This window comes from Doryrhamphus excisus, chromosome 2 (genome assembly GCF_030265055.1).
Source record: "Doryrhamphus excisus isolate RoL2022-K1 chromosome 2, RoL_Dexc_1.0, whole genome shotgun sequence".
In the NCBI taxonomy this organism is placed as follows: Eukaryota; Metazoa; Chordata; class Actinopteri; order Syngnathiformes; family Syngnathidae; genus Doryrhamphus; species Doryrhamphus excisus.
Genome location: NC_080467.1, coordinates 5,909,965 through 5,928,046, shown reverse-complemented (window position 1 = coordinate 5,928,046; position 18,082 = coordinate 5,909,965). Strand labels below are relative to the sequence as shown.

At 45.2% G+C, this 18,082-nt stretch overlaps 1 protein-coding gene across 1 annotated transcript; it reads left to right on the top strand.

Moving 5' to 3' along the window:
- Window positions 1-8,602: 8,602 nt before the first annotated feature.
- Window positions 8,603-17,988, top strand: chata (choline O-acetyltransferase a). Its single transcript, XM_058051349.1, has 14 exons — window positions 8,603-8,650; window positions 8,737-8,928; window positions 9,630-9,748; window positions 11,326-11,379; window positions 11,449-11,629; window positions 13,196-13,373; window positions 13,437-13,606; window positions 14,791-14,891; window positions 14,968-15,096; window positions 15,168-15,290; window positions 15,357-15,492; window positions 16,559-16,621; window positions 16,716-16,853; window positions 16,927-17,988. The coding sequence occupies exons 1-14, from the start codon at window positions 8,603-8,605 to the stop codon at window positions 17,275-17,277; spliced, it is 1,983 nt and encodes a 660-aa protein (XP_057907332.1). The 3' UTR covers window positions 17,278-17,988.
- The last annotated feature ends 94 nt before the right edge of the window (window positions 17,989-18,082 follow it).

Here is an 18,082-nt window from a genome sequence, read left to right as displayed (position 1 = left end):
ATCTTTGTGAAATAAGTGCCAAAATGTAGATTGTTGTCCTTCCTCTTTAATCAAGCGCATTAACAACTTAAAGAACCGTGAAGCTTCAGCTGTTTGCAGTAGAAAGGAGCCATTGATTGTATTAGTGACTCATCCATTGGTTCCATTCAGGGATTCCGTCCAGAACAGACACTCGTCTTTACGTGTGTGCTCATTTTTGCCTTTTAAGTTGCACTGCTAATAATTATGCAAAAATAATGAATGTGTGCGTATGTGTGTGTGTGCGTGTGTCCCTGAAACGCTTTATTTGGTTGGTTTGACGATGATGTAATCAAGGAATGCAAAAGCCTCAATGTATGATAGATGTATATTGGTGTACAGAATTAAATGAATATCATGTCAACCATGCTCGTGGAAGTCTTTCATCATGATAACGATAATCATCATGATAATGTCTCTAACTATTTACTATATGATGTCTAGAACTATATACTATATGATGTCTAGAACTATATAATGTCTATAACTATAGGAAATAGGGTGGGAAACCTGCCGCCCGGGGGCTGCTGTGAGAGTGCAAGTCTAAAAATTTCAGTGCACATCATATTATTATTATTATTATTAATAATACATATATAAATATATATATACATGTGTGTGTGTATGCAAAATATACACCATAATAATAAAACCACAAAATAATGATCTAGTATACAGAATGTTTATAACTTACTTTATATATGTTTTATACATTTATTATGACCTAAAGTGTGCTTTTAACAGAGAACCGGCCTTTAATAGAGGCAGTATAAAAATTTAAGAGAAAATATTGAATATAAAATATTATATATATACCGAACGTTATGAGCAAAGTACAATTCTAAAAACCTCAGCACAAATTATAATAAAATAATATCAATTATAAGAAACACAAATTATAGAATATGTAATACAATATTGTGGATAATAATTTAAATAATAATAAAATGTATGTAATATACTTAATAATTATAAAACCACAAAAATAATTATCACAATATGTAGAAAAATTTGCCAACGATATTATATATACGTTTTATACATTTATTCTAACCTAAAATTTGCAGTAACAGTAACAGTATCAGTAAAAACATCCAACAATAAGACTTAAGTCCAATTCTAAAAACCTCAGCACATACAATAAATTATAATAATAATAATAAATATTATTATAATAATAAATAAATAAAATAAATATTTTTCAAATAATATCAATAATCAGCATTCAAAGCACGACTTATATAATAATAATAATAATATATAGTATATATATATAATAATAGTTATATATAGAGTAATAACAATAAAAATATGAGGTACACAGCGATCATAAAATTTGAACAGAAAATAGCCTTTAATTAAATCAGCGTCTCAAATATTAAATTGCAAAAATCCCTACCACGTGCACGACCTACTGCACGTTCACGCACACTACGGCGTCAGTATGGCGTGCTCGTTGTGGGGTGGCAAATAAAAGTTGCCGGCGAATAGCAAGACTTCAGGGAGGAGCCTTGGCAAGACCCCCCCCCCCCATCGCCCCCCCCACAGCGTCCCCTTCTGAGCCAGCCAGGGAGTTAGTCCAGCTCTCGGTCATGTTGCAGCTTTAAGGATGCTGGGGAAATGAATCGATTGGAGAGAAATTCCAGATGACAGGTGAGGTGACCACGTTCAAGCCTCCCGCTTGAAGCTTGAAGACCAATACGGAGTTATTCTTATCTCACAGGTAAGCCAAAAAGATCATAAATTAAGTGATAAATATTGAAGTATTTAAGATTGTAAGAATGATAAACAGGTGTCAAGTTTTATGACGTTTTGATTGATTTGATTCATTAAGGGATGGAAGTGACATTTGTGACATGCAGCCATGAAAAAAACGGAGTTGTTAATAGTTTGTACTTGAAGTTGTATGTGGTTGGTGAGCACTTAAGCGTGTATTTCACTGCCTGTCAAATGATGTTGGGGATTTTCATTGACCAGACATCTGAGAAATTGTACTGTTTAAAGGCAAAGTACACTTTTTAGGGGGACATTTTTCTCTTTTCTGTGCATTTTTGTTACGTCGCGGGGTGAGTCTTGGTTCCGGACACGGAGACAGGAGTCAGGTAAGTGCGTCTCAAGGCTTTTATTCGGCCCAAAAGGAAGAAACAAAAAGCGATGGTGTCGGGAAAGAGCACCATGGAAACAAACACAAGATAGGCTGGCTGAAGGCGAGCGCTGCTGAACGCAAAACAACAGGTGTAACTAGGAAGAGCAGCGGCATGGGTATCGTAGCGTAGGTAGCACAATAATCCGGCGTTGGCCAGCTGTCTGCAGTCCGCTTAAGTGCCAGTGGGGTGATTGGCTTCAGGTGCGTTCAGCAGCTCCGCCTCCAGCCAGGAAACGAGGATCTGAGGAGACACAAAAGACAGGGAGGAGACTGGGGAACAGAGCAAGGGCCCCAGGATATGACAGTACCCCCCCCTTAAGGACGGGCGCCACCTGGCGGCCTACCTGGCTTCTCGGGGAAACGACGGTAAAAGTTAGCAAGCAAGTCCGGGTCGAGAATGAGCGCCCGAGAGACCCATGAACGGTCCTCGGGGCGGTACCCCTCCCAGTCGACCAGGTACTGGAAACCCCTGCCCCTTCTTCTCACGTCCAAAATGGCCTTGACCGAGAATGCGGGGTGGCCGTCGATAAGCCTGGGAGGAGGAGGAGGCACATCTGGAGGGCTGAGGTCGCTGACTCTGACGGGTTTGAGGAGGGAGACGTGAAACGTGGGGTGGATCCCCAGGGAGTCCGGGAGGCTAAGCAACACCGAGGTGGGGCTGATGACCCGTTCCACGGGATAAGGGCCAATGAACCTAGGCTGGAGCTTCTTGGAACTGGTGTGGAGGGGCAGGTCACGAGTGGACAACCAAACCCTCTGTCCCGGCTTGTACTCCGGAGCTGCCACACGGTGGCGGTTGGCCAGGCGCTGGTTGCGTTCCGCTGTGCGTGCCAGGGCCATCCGGGTGTTGCGCCAAGCCAGGCGGGCGCGGCGCAGGTGGGCGGACACCGAGGGGACAGCTGACTCTGCCTCTAGAGAAGGGAAGGCTGGGGGCTGGTAACCATATGCCCCATGGAACGGCGAGAGACCTGTGGCGGAGCTGACCAGGGAGTTGCGGGCATACTCAATCCAGGGTAAGTTGATGGCCCAGGAGGCAGGCTGCTGGTGGCATACGCAGCGGATGGCCGCCTCCAGGTCCTGGTTCGCTCTCTCGGACTGGCCATTTGTCTGAGGATGGTAGCCCGAGGACAGGCTGGCGGTCGCCCCCAAAGCCTTGCAGAAAGCCTTCCATACAGCAGAGGAAAATTGTGGTCCCCTGTCGGAGACGACGTCGACAGGGATGCCGTGAAGCCGGAAAACGTGGGTGACCAGTAGCTGGGCGGTCTCCAGGGCTGAGGGGAGCTTGGGGAGGGCGACGAAGTGGGCCATCTTGGAGAAACGGTCCACAATGGTGAGGATGACCGTGTTCCCATTGGATGGGGGAAGGCCGGTGACAAAGTCTAAAGCCACGTGGGACCACGGCCGGGATGGGATGGGAAGGGGGCATAGGAGGCCTGCCGGGGCCTGATGGGAGGACTTATTGCGGGCACATGTTGAGCAAGCGGCCACAAACTCTGTGACGTCCGAGCGCAGGGAAGGCCACCAGAACCTCTGCGACAGGAGAAAGGTGGTGCGCGAAACTCCGGGATGGCACGCGAGCTTGGACTCATGCGCCCAGCGAAGAACCTCTGGGCGAAGGTCAGGGGCAACAAACAGGCGTCCAGCTGGGCAGCCCCCCGGAGGGGAAGAGTCCTTCAGGGCGTCCATCACCCGTTTCTCCACGTCCCACTGAAGGCCCCCAAGGATGCGGGACAGAGGGAGGATGGTCTCCTGAGGAGGTGTGTGCAAGGGCGGAGAGTACATCCGTGACAGGGCATCGGGCTTGCCATTCCGGGAACCGGGGCGGAAGGTCAGAGTGAAGTCAAATCTGGTGAGAAATAGGGCCCAGCGTGCCTGCCGTGGGTTAAGTCTGTGGGCAGAGCGGAGGTAAGCCAAGTTCTTGTGATCCGTGAGAACGACAAAGGGGACCGCCGAACCCTCCAGCCAGTGCCTCCACTCCTGTAGGGCCAAGACGACGGCCAGTAATTCCCTGTTGCCAATATCGTAGTTGCGTTCCGCCGGGGTCAGACGGCGAGAGAAGAAGGCACAGGGGTGCAGCTTCTGATCGGCGGTGGAGCGCTGGGAGAGGACCGCCCCCACGCCAGTGTCGGACGCGTCCACCTCGACAAAGAATTGAGAGAGAGGGTCAGGGTGGACCAGAACAGGAGCAGAGGTGAAGCACGACTTGAGACATTCAAAGGCAGAATTAGCGTCAGGGGACCACACAAAAGGAATCTTAGAGGATGTGAGCCTGTTCAAAGGTTCTGCGACCCGACTGAAATTCTGAATGAAGCGACGGTAGAAATTCGCAAAGCCCAGAAACCTTTGAAGGTCCTTTCTTGATGTAGGAGAGGGCCAATCGACCACAGCCTGGATCTTGGCTGGGTCGGCTCGGAGTTGCCCCTTCTCCACCACAAATCCCAGAAAAGACACAGACGAAGCATGAAAAGTGCATTTCTCGGCCTTAACGAAAAGCTTGTTGTCGAGGAGCCTACGTAAGACCAGCCTCACTTGCTGGATATGCTCCTCGAGCGTGGCAGAAAAAATCAAGATGTCATCCAGATAGACAAAGACAAACCGACCCAGCATATCTCGAAGAACATCGTTAATGAGGCCCTGAAAGACGGCCGGAGCATTGGTGAGTCCAAACGGCATTACTAGGTATTCGAAGTGGCCTATGGGGGTGTTAAACGCCGTTTTCCACTCGTCCCCCTCACGGATGCGGACAAGGTGGTAAGCGTTGCGGAGGTCGAGCTTGGTGAAAAACTTCGCTGAGTAAAGGGAGTTAAACGCAGAGTCCAGCAAGGGAAGTGGGTATTTGTTCTTGACCGTGATATTATTGAGGGCGCGGAAATCCACACATGGGCGGAGTGACTTATCCTTCTTCTCTACGAAGAAGAAGCCGGCAGCTAGAGGAGAGGAGGAGGGGCGAATGAGACCCGACGCGAGAGAGGAAGAAATATACTCTTCAAGTGCCTCTCTCTCCGGCTTAGACACATTATACAGGCGTGAGGTGGGGAGTGTGGCACCGGGGTGAAGATCTATACTGCAGTCGTACGGACGGTGAGGGGGGAGTGACATGGCCCTGCTCTTGCTGAACACGTCACGGAGATCGTGGTAGGCGGAGGGGACCGAGGAGAGATCGATGGGTTCGGGAGTAGCGGCGCGAGTGGTCGGCAGACGGGGACACGCCCCCCTAAGGCAATGTGTGTGGCAGAAAATGCTCCAGTTAGCTATGGCTGGCTTCGTCCAGTCAATGTGAGGGTTGTGTCTGTTTAGCCAATTAAGCCCTAAAACCACCGGAGCGGAGCGCGAGGGGATGACGAAAAAAGATAAATTTTCAACGTGGTTGCCAGATAGGCGGAGCACAAGAGAGCGGGTCTGGTGAGTGACCTTAGCAAGGTGGCGCCCGTCCAATGAGCGTACAATCTTGGGCGTAGATAGCGGCACCACAGGGATAGACGAGCTAACCACAAATGCTTCGTCGAGGAAGCAGTCGTCCGAGCCAGAGTCGATAAAAGTCTTGATATCTACGCTGATATCAGACCAGGAAAGTGTACCTGGCAGCTGCAATCGGCTGACAGCGGACGTGGTCGAGACAGGAGGCGCGGCCAGAGAGATCACCGACGAACCAGGAGAGGGCGCGCCCGTAGCTTGTGAGCGTTGGCTGTCTGGGCGGAGTGGACAGCGAGAGATGTTGTGGTCGGGTTGTCCGCAGTAGATGCAGAGACGAAGCCGAAGGCGACGCCTCCTCTCGGCCGGCGTGAGGCGATGTCCGCCGAGCTGCATCGGTTCCTCCGGAGCCAGCGTAGGTGTTGTCCCCATGGAGGCGGACGGCCTGTCGTTGAGGTGCCGCTCATCGGGGAATCTCCGAACGAAGGTCGGCGCGGCGCGACGGAGGAGCCGGTCCTGCTCGCGGAAGTTCAAGCGCTTTTCGATGCGGACGGCCAAGGCGATCAACTCGTCCAGGTCGCTCGGCGTCTCCAGAGGGATCATGTGGTCTCGGATTCGTTCCGCGAGCCCGTCGGAGAACACATCCAGGAGAGCTGAGGGGTTCCAGTCGCTCATGGCTGCGAGCGCGCGGAACTCGATCGCGTAGTCCGAGACGCTGAGCCTGTCTTGGCGAAGCCTCAGGAGGGTCCGCGCTGCCTCGCGGCCGGGGAGATTACGCTGGAACACCTGCTCCAAGGCCTTGGCAAACGAGGAGAATGAGGAGCAGATGGCCGAGCGCCGGCTCCATTCCGCTGTGGCCCAGGCGCCCGCCTTGCCCGTGAGGTGGGAGGTGGCAAAGGCAACTCGAGCGCGTTCCGTGGGGAAGGCGGCTGCTTGAAGCTCGAAGTGCAGCTCGCACTGTGTCAGGAAGGTGCGCACGTCACCTGAGTCCCCGGAGAATCGCTCCGGTTTCGAGAGCTGGGGGCAAACGGCGGCCGGGCTGGGCCCCATGGGCAGAGGGGAAGGGTCCGGAGGGACGTCCGCCACCGGAGGTGTGGCGAGAGCCGGGAGGACCTGCAGAGCCGAGAGCACCGTGTTGAGCTGAGCTTCGAGGGCGGCCATGCGTGCATCTTGCTGCTCGGCCAAGTTCTGCACGCTGGCACCGAGAGCGCCGAATAGTTCCTCTTGTTTGGAGAGGCGCATGGCTTGGAGACGGAGGGACTTCTTGACCGGGTCCGTGTCGCCGGGATCCATTCTTATGGCCGGATTATTCTGTTACGTCGCGGGGTGAGTCTTGGTTCCGGACACGGAGACAGGAGTCAGGTAAGTGCGTCTCAAGGCTTTTATTCGGCCCAAAAGGAAGAAACAAAAAGCGATGGTGTCGGGAAAGAGCACCATGGAAACAAACACAAGATAGGCTGGCTGAAGGCGAGCGCTGCTGAACGCAAAACAACAGGTGTAACTAGGAAGAGCAGCGGCATGGGTATCGTAGCGTAGGTAGCACAATAATCCGGCGTTGGCCAGCTGTCTGCAGTCCGCTTAAGTGCCAGTGGGGTGATTGGCTTCAGGTGCGTTCAGCAGCTCCGCCTCCAGCCAGGAAACGAGGATCTGAGGAGACACAAAAGACAGGGAGGAGACTGGGGAACAGAGCAAGGGCCCCAGGATATGACAATTTTAAAGATATAAAAACAGCTAAAAAAAAGAGGCAGCTAAGATTGCACGTAACGGGACGCGTCTATTAAGCCATGAAAGCTTATGTCTGCAGTGACATTGTTATTATTATTGTTATTAACATTGTTACAGCTGCACGGCGGACGAGTGGTTAGCAAGCAGGCCACACAGCTAGGAGACCCGAGTTTGATTCCCGAGTTTGCATTTTCTCCCCGTGCATGCGTGGGTTTTCTCCGGGTACTCCGGTTTCCTCCCACATTCCAAAAACATGCTAGCTTAATTGGCAACTCCAAATTGTCCATAGGTATGAATGTTTGTCTATATGTGCCCTGTGATTGGCTGGCCGCCAGTCCAGGGTGTAACCCGCCTCTCGCCCGAAGACAGCTGGGATAGGCTCCAGCACCCCCACGACCCTCGTGAGGATAAGCAGTAGATGATGAACATTGTTAGGCCCAAGAACTACATTACTCGTGTAGTGACGCCACACCGGCTAGCCACTAGCCGGCTAGCTTCAACACCCTCGCTTTTGGAGTTTGGTTAACGCGAGGACTAGCGTTCCTTCCTAAGTTGCCATGTGACATCAATGCACCCAGGAAGGAAGTTCCAATAACGCTTACAAATGACGAAAATACTGCAAAATACCGTACTGTGCAGCATAGATATAAAACCAGAAAACCTTGTTAAATAGCGGACTTTCTCGGTGAATTAGGTGTATCCCATCATCCATCCATTTATATTCTATGCTGCTTATTCTCACTAAGGTGGGGACATGCTGGAGCCTATCCCAGCTGTCTTTGGGCGAGAGGCAGGGTGGCCAGCCATTCAGAGGGCACATATTCAATTTGTTTTTTCCCATTCAAAGCATGCAGCGACATTTCCCGACTTTCAGGGTAGCATTTAGCAGTGTATACAGTATGTACATTTATATGGTATATGGTACTTTATATGGTGTAAGGTATGAGCCGTGAAAAGCAATCCAATCATTTTCAGGAAAACGGATGGAATTTGACCATTTAGTGAGCACCCGAAAAGATGAGTTGGGTGTGAGACTTTAATTGGCGGTCCCGGTTGGGCGACGTTGCTCACACAGCTGGTGGTGTTCTACAGTTTTTTGACCTCCAAATGTGGAAATGCTGCCTTTATGATTGACGCCAAGAAACATACATTGAACGGATGCAAGTAGAACGGCACTGCATCATTCTGACGTGGTCATAACAAAACCATAAATCAGTCAACCGGCATCATAATAAACAAATGGATTCCATAGTGCACGTGTTCTTACTAACAATAGTGTATTTATTAGAAAAGGGATTCACCATGCCAGTTCTCAATCAAGAACCCTCCAAAGACCCGGACGCCGGTGATGTAAACACCATTTATCTTATCTAATCTAAATTTCTAGAAACATCAAAAATCAGAAATCAAGTAAAAAATGCTACACCTGTGTCTAGAGTCTGCCAAAACTGCCCCTCCCAGCGCTGAAGACCACATTGGACACGTACCTGAGGGGCATGAAACACCTGCTGACAGAGGAGCAGTTCAAAAAAACACAAGAGGCGGTGAAGCACTTTGGCGCTCCTGGTGGCGTGGGGGAGCTACTGCATGGCAAGCTTGTGGAGCGAAGGGAGAAGAAGGCCAACTGGGTAAAAGAAACACACAAATACTGTATATCAGGTACACATTAGGATCAAATCATTATATTGTGACAGGGTTTATTAATGTTTATTCAATATTTTATTGTTTTTTACGTTTATTTTTTTATTTTATTTTTATTATTATAATATATATTATTTTATTATATTTATATATAAATATTATATTGTTTAAAAATATTTTAATATATTTAAATTTGAAAAATTATATTTATTTTTTTATTTATTTTGGTATTTACTAATACCAAAAATAATTTGATATACTAATAACCAATATAGTACAGACAACCCATTTAGACTTAACTGTTTGTGCACACCTGGAGGTAAGGACTCAAACTAATCGGGACCTGTTGATATGTCCTAATCATATATCATGACATGACTATCACCCCATGACTACTACCAGGAGAACCAGAGTATAGAGGGGAGAGAGCCACCTGGCGTGGCCCAGCAAGGTGCACTGTATTCGGGCACACTGCTGGTGTGATGCCATGGAGGTCTCTGGTAAACCTTTAACAGTAACAGGAGGTCTCTGGTAAACCCTACATGGGGGATGCGTCCCACCCCGGTGGAACTGGCCGGAGACTGGGAATTCTGGGCTGCAACCCAGTATCGGAAAATGCTTGTATGAATGGGATGAAAATTTGTTATTAAATGATCATCTTGGTGTTTTTTTTTCTCTTTGAGCGTAGGTGTATGACTACTGGTTAAATGACATGTACCTCAACAACAGACTCGCACTGCCGGTCAACTCCAGCCCAGCGATGGTCTTCCCGCCACAGAATTTCAGAGCTCCTATTGAGTCCCTAAAGTGAGTGTGTGTGTGTGTGTGATGGGAAAAGTGTATGAGTGATGCAGCAAATCAATCATCCTAACCAGACAAGTCTTTGACTGGGTGACTTTCACTAAAGATGCAGAGCCTCAGGACTTTGTGTCATTTTGGGGGGGAATTTTGCCCATCATTCACAACCGTGAAACATGAACACATATTTCTTCCCCTTTTGTGTGCATTATAACACGAGAAAACAAGTTAATATGAGCTATGTGCTGTCTTCACAACGTCTGTCTGTATGCCGCTAGACAGCCAACGAACCAATGAAGAAAACTCCGCACACAAAGCTAGCTTTTATTGCTTTATGAAGCTTTCTTGTAAAAAAAAAAAGTGGTTACTGCAACATACAGAAACAGAAAAAATAAAATAAAATTCCAATACTGCTCATGTTGCAGGCTAAACACACCTCAGCTAACAGTTAGCTAACCAACTGCAAATGCCAGCTAGCAGTAGCATGAAGTTAGCGAAAAAAAAGTACAACTTTTGAAATACAAAATACATCTAAGTAAGTGCTTTGTACACCAATATACTTACAGAGACGATAATTTCCCAAGAAACAAACGTTTAGAGCAACTTTCAGCGTGTTTATTAGGTTTTCCCGTTTTGTTTCTGCTGTGAAGCAAGCTTGCTTTTCACCGAGAGAAAACGACAAAGCTTATCTACATGCGAGAGCACTCACTCTGTAGTGGCCCAAAACGATACTTTCAAGAGAAGATGTCTCACTCTGTAAACTTTTTAACCTTGGCGTTTTTAACCATATTTATTAGAACTTTTAGCTATTTATTACTTTCATTTTAACTAACTTATGAAACGTATGAATTATTAATGACCCAAAGACATGACAAGCTTGCTTACACTATTTAAAAAAAAACAAAAAAACTCTACCAATGTTGCATGGTTACATGCATAGATGCTGTGATGATAACATGGAATAACTAACTTATGAAACGTATGAATTATTAATGACCCAAAGACATGACAAGCTTGCTTACACTATTTTAAAAAAAAAAACTCTACCAATGTTGCATGGTTACATGCATAGATGCTGTGATGATAACATGGAATAATTACAGTATCCTGCCCTATTTGGATGATTTAAAACACTATCCAAGCTTCTGTTCTCTGTGCATTGCAGATGGCGCTTCTTTTTCCCATTCAAAGCATGCAGCAACATTTCACACCTTGACTGTTTATTCTAGTGAAATGATAAATGTGTGTTGCTATAGATATATGTGCAGTGTGTGTGTGCACATTATTATTTGAGTGGTGTTTTAGTTGAAAATAAAAATATTTTTTGTTGCAATAACATCTCAGGGCATAAATATAAAATACTCCGGAAATGTATTTTATGGAAATAAGCTTATTTTTTATTTAAAAAAGCTGTGGCATTTGATGAATATACTGGTCTCTAACAAGTTTTTTTTTTTAAATGATTGAAATATTTCATTTAATTAGTGAAAATACCAATAATACTATTACATTTTAACTACCTTTACAATGAAAAAATACTAATTATCCAACAAGATCTTACCACGATTTGTTGTTCCTTCTTGCAGGTTTGCTGCAAACTTGATCTCTGGAATTTTAGAGTACAAAAGTCAACTTGATACGTAAGTGAAAGTCAATTTCTGACCAATAACCTTGAAGGAGGTAAATATATCTCTTTTATGTGTTGGCAGACGTGCTTTACCTGTGGAGTACGCCCGAGGTCAGCTGGCCGGAACATCTCTTTGTATGGAGCAGTATTACCGCATCTTTACCTCCTACCGGGTACCGGGCCATGAAAGGGACACGCTCGTGGCGCAGGACAGTACCGTGATGCCCGAACCGGAACACATCATTGTGGCTTGTAAAAACCAGGTTAGATGGGGAAACTTGAACACAACATCCAGAACCTGAAGACTTTACTACATGAAGAAGCATTCATTCATTCTTTTTTTGACCACTTATCCTCACACCCTGGAGTGGTGGCCAGCCAATCACAGAGCACATAAAGACAAACAACCATTCACACTCACATTCATACCTATGGACAATTTGGAGTGGCCAATTAACATAGCATGTTTTTGGAATGTGGGAGGAAACCGGAGTACCTGGAGAAAACCCACGCATGCACGGGGAGAACATGCAAACTCCACACAGAAATGCCAAGGGTGGAATTGAACCCTGGTCTTCTAGCTGTGAGGTCTGCATGCTAACCACTTGACCGTATGCTGTTTTTGCAGCTAACCCCTTCAGGAGACATTGTCTCTTTGGTGAAGTGATTGAACACAGACCTCCTTCAAGGCCAAATTAAAGCAAAAAAAAGTACCAATTTCTTCTCCTTAAACTAAAAGTACAACTAAAAACAAGAGGTCCTTGGTGGAGGTAATACGTGCTAAAGTGTAGACCTCCACAAAGACCTCCCAACCTGCTACAAAAAAGTTTGAATGAGTTTGCAACAAACACATACTACACACCAAAAAAGCACAAGTAATAAGTCATTGAGCACAAACCTTCGCCAAGGCCAAATTGACAAACTCTTGCAAAAAATGGTCATGAAATCCTGAACTGGCTCCAGCTCCAGACTTTCTATTAAAATACTGACAAACACACACCTGAGAAGATAAACTCCTTGGTGGAGGTAATAAGCGCTGTGGAACACAGACCTCCTCCAAGGCCAAACCCTGGATTTCTTCTTCTAACACTACTAAACCTGAAACTAGAAAGAGGTCCAGGCTGGAGGTAATAAGTGATAGGGCACAGACCCCCACCAAGTGAGTGCCTACTAGAACCCTAACTAACAAACAGCTATGAAAATAAGCTACTTGGTGGAGGTAATAAGCGCTGGACCACAGACCTCCTCCAAGGCCAAACCCTGGATTTCTTCTTCTAACACTACTAAAACTGAAACTAGAAAGAGGTCCAGGCTGGAGATAAATGAGTTCCTACTAGAACCCTAACTAACAAACAGCTAAGAAAATAAGCTCCTTGGTGGAGGTAATAAGCGCTGTGGAACACAGACCTCCTCCAAGGCCAAACCCTGGATTTCTTCTTCTAACACTACTAAAACTGAAACTAGAAAAAGGTCCAGGCTGGAGGTAAGTGAGTTCCTACTAGAACCCTAACTAACAAACAGCTAAGAAAATAAGCTCCTTGGTGGAGGTAATAAGCGCTGGACCACAGACCTCCTCCAAGGCCAAACCCTGGATTTCTTCTTCTAACACTACTAAAACTGAAACTAGAAAGAGGTCCAGGCTGGAGATAAGGGAGTTCCTACTAGAACCCTAACTAACAAACAGCTAAGAAAATAAGTTCCTTGGTGGAGGTATCAGTGCTAGAATGATAACTTTTTACATGGTGTAGCAACAGGAGTTCAGAACAGTCATTCAGCGTGTCCTGAAATCCCCATCCCTAAGTATCTGATGTTGTTCTTCTTCTGTTAAGTTATTTGTGCTGGATGTGGTGATCAACTTCCGGCGCCTAAGCACCCAAGACCTGCTGACTCAGCTGGAGAAGATCGTAAAAATGGCTGAAAATCCTGATGAGCGGCAGCCGCCCATCGGTCTTCTTACCTCCGACGGTCGAGCAGAGTGGGCAGAGGCTCGCGGCGTGCTTGTGAGAGGTACTAGTCCCACGGCGGTTCAGTTCTACTGTCCAACAGGTTGATAATTCCTTGCTCTCTTAGAGTCAACCAATAGGGATTCGTTGGACATGATTGAGCGCTGCCTTTGTTTGGTCTGTCTGGATGACGCCAGCGGGACCGACCTGACCGACTCCACGCGGGCTATGTTGATGCTGCACGGGGGTGGAATGGGCAGGAATGGGGGCAACCGCTGGTACGACAAGAGTGTGCAGGTTTGTACTGGTCTAAGGATGTAAAAGTATTGGTTACTCCAGACTGCGCACTTGTAAACAAACATTCACATTAAGAGAAAGATTAATTCTGAACTGGGTCATAAGCTACTTAGCTGACAGGAAGCAATACGTAAAGCTACACATCTGCAAGTTCATATATTATCCCCAGGGTCAATACTGGAACCAAAACTGTTCGACTTGTACATCAATGATATCTTCAAAGTCCCAAAAGACTTAAAGCTGGTATGATTTGCGGATGATACCACTATGAGTACAGACAAAATCATTAGAAAGGTCAGAGAAGTAATGGTCACACGAAAAAATGGTTTGATTATAATAGATTGTCCTTGAACCTAAATAAAACTAAAATCATGCTATTTAGTAACAGCAGAAAGGACACGTACCAGCAAATAAAAACAGACAGTGTAGGCACTGAAAAGGTGAAGGAAATTATATTTCTGGGGATCACAATGAATTAAAAAATGAGCTCGAAACCTCATATTAGAAATATACAACATAAGGTGGCCAGAAATATTTCAATATTGAACAAAAGCAAAATTTGTTCTCAATCAGAAATCACTCCACACTCTTTATTGCTCTCTGGTTCTACCATATCTTACTTATTGTGTGGAAATATGGGGTAATAACTATAAAAGCAATCTTCACTCGCTAAATGTACTGCAAAAAAGGTCAGTAAGGATAATTCATAATGCCGCCTGATGTGCTATATATAGCACTATATTGACACTTACTATGGTACCCATTATGTCATTGGATGGTCGTATCACCTCGTACTTTGGTGCATCACAAAAAAATAAAATTAAAAAATTAAAAAATTAAAAAATTAAAAAATTAAAAAATTAAAAAATTAAAAAATTAAAAAATTAAAAAATTAAAAAATAAGAAATATAATAAAATAAAGTTTAAAATGTTTTTTAATTCTTAAAAAAACTTCAATTATATTAGGAAAGCAGGAAGTGAACAAATGTAACAGTTACTGATTGTAAAAGTACCAGATGGAGGGGTAGGATTTAATAAGCTTTGCTTCTTCCTACTCCTTTTGGACATGTGGTCCAAAAAACTGATTATGTGATGCATTCAATTGCAATCTGATGCATGTTCAAATGAAATAAAACCATTACCATTACCAAATCAGGTCTTTTAAAACGACGTCATTGTGTCAGTTTGTCGTAGGCGCTGGTGGCTGCTGCGGAGTCGTGTGTGAGCATTCGCCATTCGAAGGGATTATTCTGGTGCAATGCATCGAGTACCTTCTGAAGTACATGTAAGACTTTCACGCCTGGATTAGAGAGGATTTTGAGAGGTCCAACTCTAAAATGATGCACACTTTGCTGCTCTAGGACCGGCAGCCCATCCAAGCTGGTGAGAGCCTCAAGTGTGAGTGAGCTACCAGCACCCAGACGACTCCGCTGGAAATGCACTCCGGGGATGTGCAAACTCCTTGCATCTTCTGAAGACAAACTCCAGAGGTTTGTTTTTTCCTGTTGCGAGTTTTCCACTTTATCTTCAACTGCAAAATGTGCTTTTTTTTTTAACAAAGGCTTGTGAAGAATCTGGACATGAACGTCCATAAATTCCACCATTATGGAAAAGAATTCATCAAGAAGCTGAAAATGAGTCCAGATGCCTTCATCCAGGTGGCTCTTCAGCTGGCCTACTACCGGTAAGGAGAAAGGCTTACTGGACATAGTGTCATTTCCATCTTATCCCTTTTCTCCGTGGATCTTAGATGTCACGGCAGGCAAGTTTCCACCTATGAGAGCGCTTCCATACGACGCTTTAAGGACGGCCGAGTGGACAACATTCGCTCTGCTACTCCAGAGGCCCTGGACTTTGTCAGAGCGATGAGCAATGGGCGTACAAGCGTAAGGAGTTTGACACTAGATGGATTCGATTGTGTTGTCGTATACGTTGTCCCCCTTTGTGCAGTTGGCTTGGTCAGGTATCAACATAGGAGGTAGACTCGGGGGAGATCCAAATCGCCAACCTCTCCATGGACAATCCATGGCTACTAGCAAACCCAACCTCAGGCCAATCCACCTGGCTAATGAATGAATCTGGTTTCACTGTTTACATGCTTAGAATTGCCATGTGACTGAAGAGAGGGGGAAACGGACAAACTGCGTATCATTCAGTTGCAGCATTAAGCATATGGTAATGGTTTTATTTCATTTGAACATGCATCAGATTACAATTGAATGCATCCCATAATCAGTTCACAGTTCCACATGTCCAAAAGGAGTAGGAAGAAGCAAAGCTTATTAAATCCTACCCCTCCATCTGGTACTTTTACAATCAGTAACTGTTACATTTGTTTGTGACAAAAAAAAAAATCTAACAAAAACAAACAAAAAAACTTTAAATTCTATTAGGAAAGCAGGAAGTGAACAAATGTAATTTTTTTGTTTTGTTTTGATTTGTTTTTGTCACGTACCAAAGTACGAGGTGATATGGCCATCCAATGACATAATGACATTATGTTTCTTGAATTGGCTCATTATTGTGCATTGTTTGAGGTCCTTACTCAATCCATTCCATAGTTTGATTCCACATACTGCTGACAGTTACTATGGTACCGATTATGTCACTGTATGGTCATATCACCTCGTACTTCAGTACATGACAAAAATAAAATACAAAAAAAAACCTTAAACTACATTATGAAAGCAGGAAGTGAACAAATGTAACAGTTACTGATTGTAAAAGTACCAGATGGAGGGGTAGGATTTAATAAGCTTTGCTTCTTCCTACTCCTTTTGGACATGTGGAACTGTGAACTGATTATGTGATGCATTCAATTGTAATCTGATGCATGTTCAAATGAAATAAAACCATTACCATTACATACTGAAATGCTATGGCTTTTTAACGTAGTCCTAGCATATAAGTGTAGCATTAGCAATAGCGCTGACTCCTACTTGTGTTTACCAGGATGCAGAGAAGATGGAGTTGCTACGAGGCGCCATAACAGCACAGACAAAATATTCCACAATGGTAACTATCAGTGACTGCGCTTCACAGTCCCTATCCCAATCTTGAATTGACCTGACAAAAAAAACATCACACCGACTTTGGTTTCCTTTTCCAGGCTATCATGGGGATGGCCATCGACAACCACCTGCTGGGATTACGTGAGATCGCACAGGAACTGAAGATGGACAAGCCAGAGATGTTCAAAGATGAAGCATACCACATCAGTAATCAGTTCCTGCTCTCCACAAGTCAGGTAGATCTTTGTTTAGATCCGTCTGAAAGCCTGTTAAGCCTTGTAGTCGTCAGTGAGCATCCTGATCTTTCAGGTTCCAACCACTGTTGAGATGTTCTGCTGCTACGGACCCGTGGTTCCAAATGGATACGGGGTGTGCTACAACCCTCAGGCGGACCACTTTGTGTTCAGCGTCTCCAGCTTGCGGGAGAGTCCTCAGACTTGTTCATCACAATTTGTAAAACATTTGGAACAGGGACTTTTAGACATGAGGGATCTATGCCGAAAAAGCAGCCCTGATCCCCATGAGCCTAAACAGGGGCAGCCCGTGGAGACCCCAACCCAGAAGAAACCCGCAGACCTTAGCAAGGGACGGGGAACTCAGCCAAAAGTTCTAGACAAAACACAAAGCCACGCTAATTCGAAAGCTGGAGGTAAACCTTAGAACCGGACTTGAACCATGTCTCTAATGTTCCACAGTAATGGTCTACAGTCGTCCCTCCTTTCTAGCGGTTAACCAACAAGGTTGGGCAGATGCGTATTTCAATCCTCTGACCACGCCTCTTCGTCGCCCTGGCGCTATTCCACTGTACCGTAGCGTTTTTGTATCCTTGTTAAACACATCCCTCCTGTCGTTATATTTTCCATATATATTGGAAGTTCCTCCTCCTTCATTCCGCAAATTCTTCTTCCCTCTTCGTTTTCTGGGGTGCAGCCGCAGGGACCTTTGACAGCGTAGAACATTTCGTCGACATTGTGGGTGCTCTTGGGGATGACATTTGGTAACAAGCATACCCTGCTAGCTATGGAACATTTAGGTTAATATCTCAAACCGAATGCATTCTGTACTTGCCAGGAAGACACGGAGGAGATTGATTGACAATTTTCCACAGTCCGTTAGCCAATCAGAACACAGAACACAATGCATGGGTTCTCTCTTAGCCAATCAGGCACTAAAAAACATTGTGTAAAACAGCAAGTCCGCAAAAGATGAACCGCGATGTAGCGAGGGAACGCTTTGTAGGATTCAGTGTAATTACAGCATAGAAAACCTGTTAATGACTTCTAATGTTAATGACTGAATACTAGCATTAATTAATTGTCTAAAAAAAAAAACAATACAGCAAGGGAGCAATGATCAAATCACAATATTGCAAGGGACGACTGTATATAGTATATATATATATATATATATATATATATATATATATATATATATATATATATATATATATATATATATATATATA

Bases quoted from the DNA above. Each gene is read 5' to 3' on its own strand.
- chata (XM_058051349.1), top strand. From the start codon at position 8,603: ATGCCAGTTCTCAATCAAGAACCCTCCAAAGACCCGGACGCCGGTGAT. The intron at 9,749-11,325 runs GTGAGTGTGTGT...TCCTTCTTGCAG, and splicing joins GCTCCTATTGAGTCCCTAAA to GTTTGCTGCAAACTTGATCT. The intron at 11,380-11,448 runs GTAAGTGAAAGT...ATGTGTTGGCAG, and splicing joins TACAAAAGTCAACTTGATAC to ACGTGCTTTACCTGTGGAGT.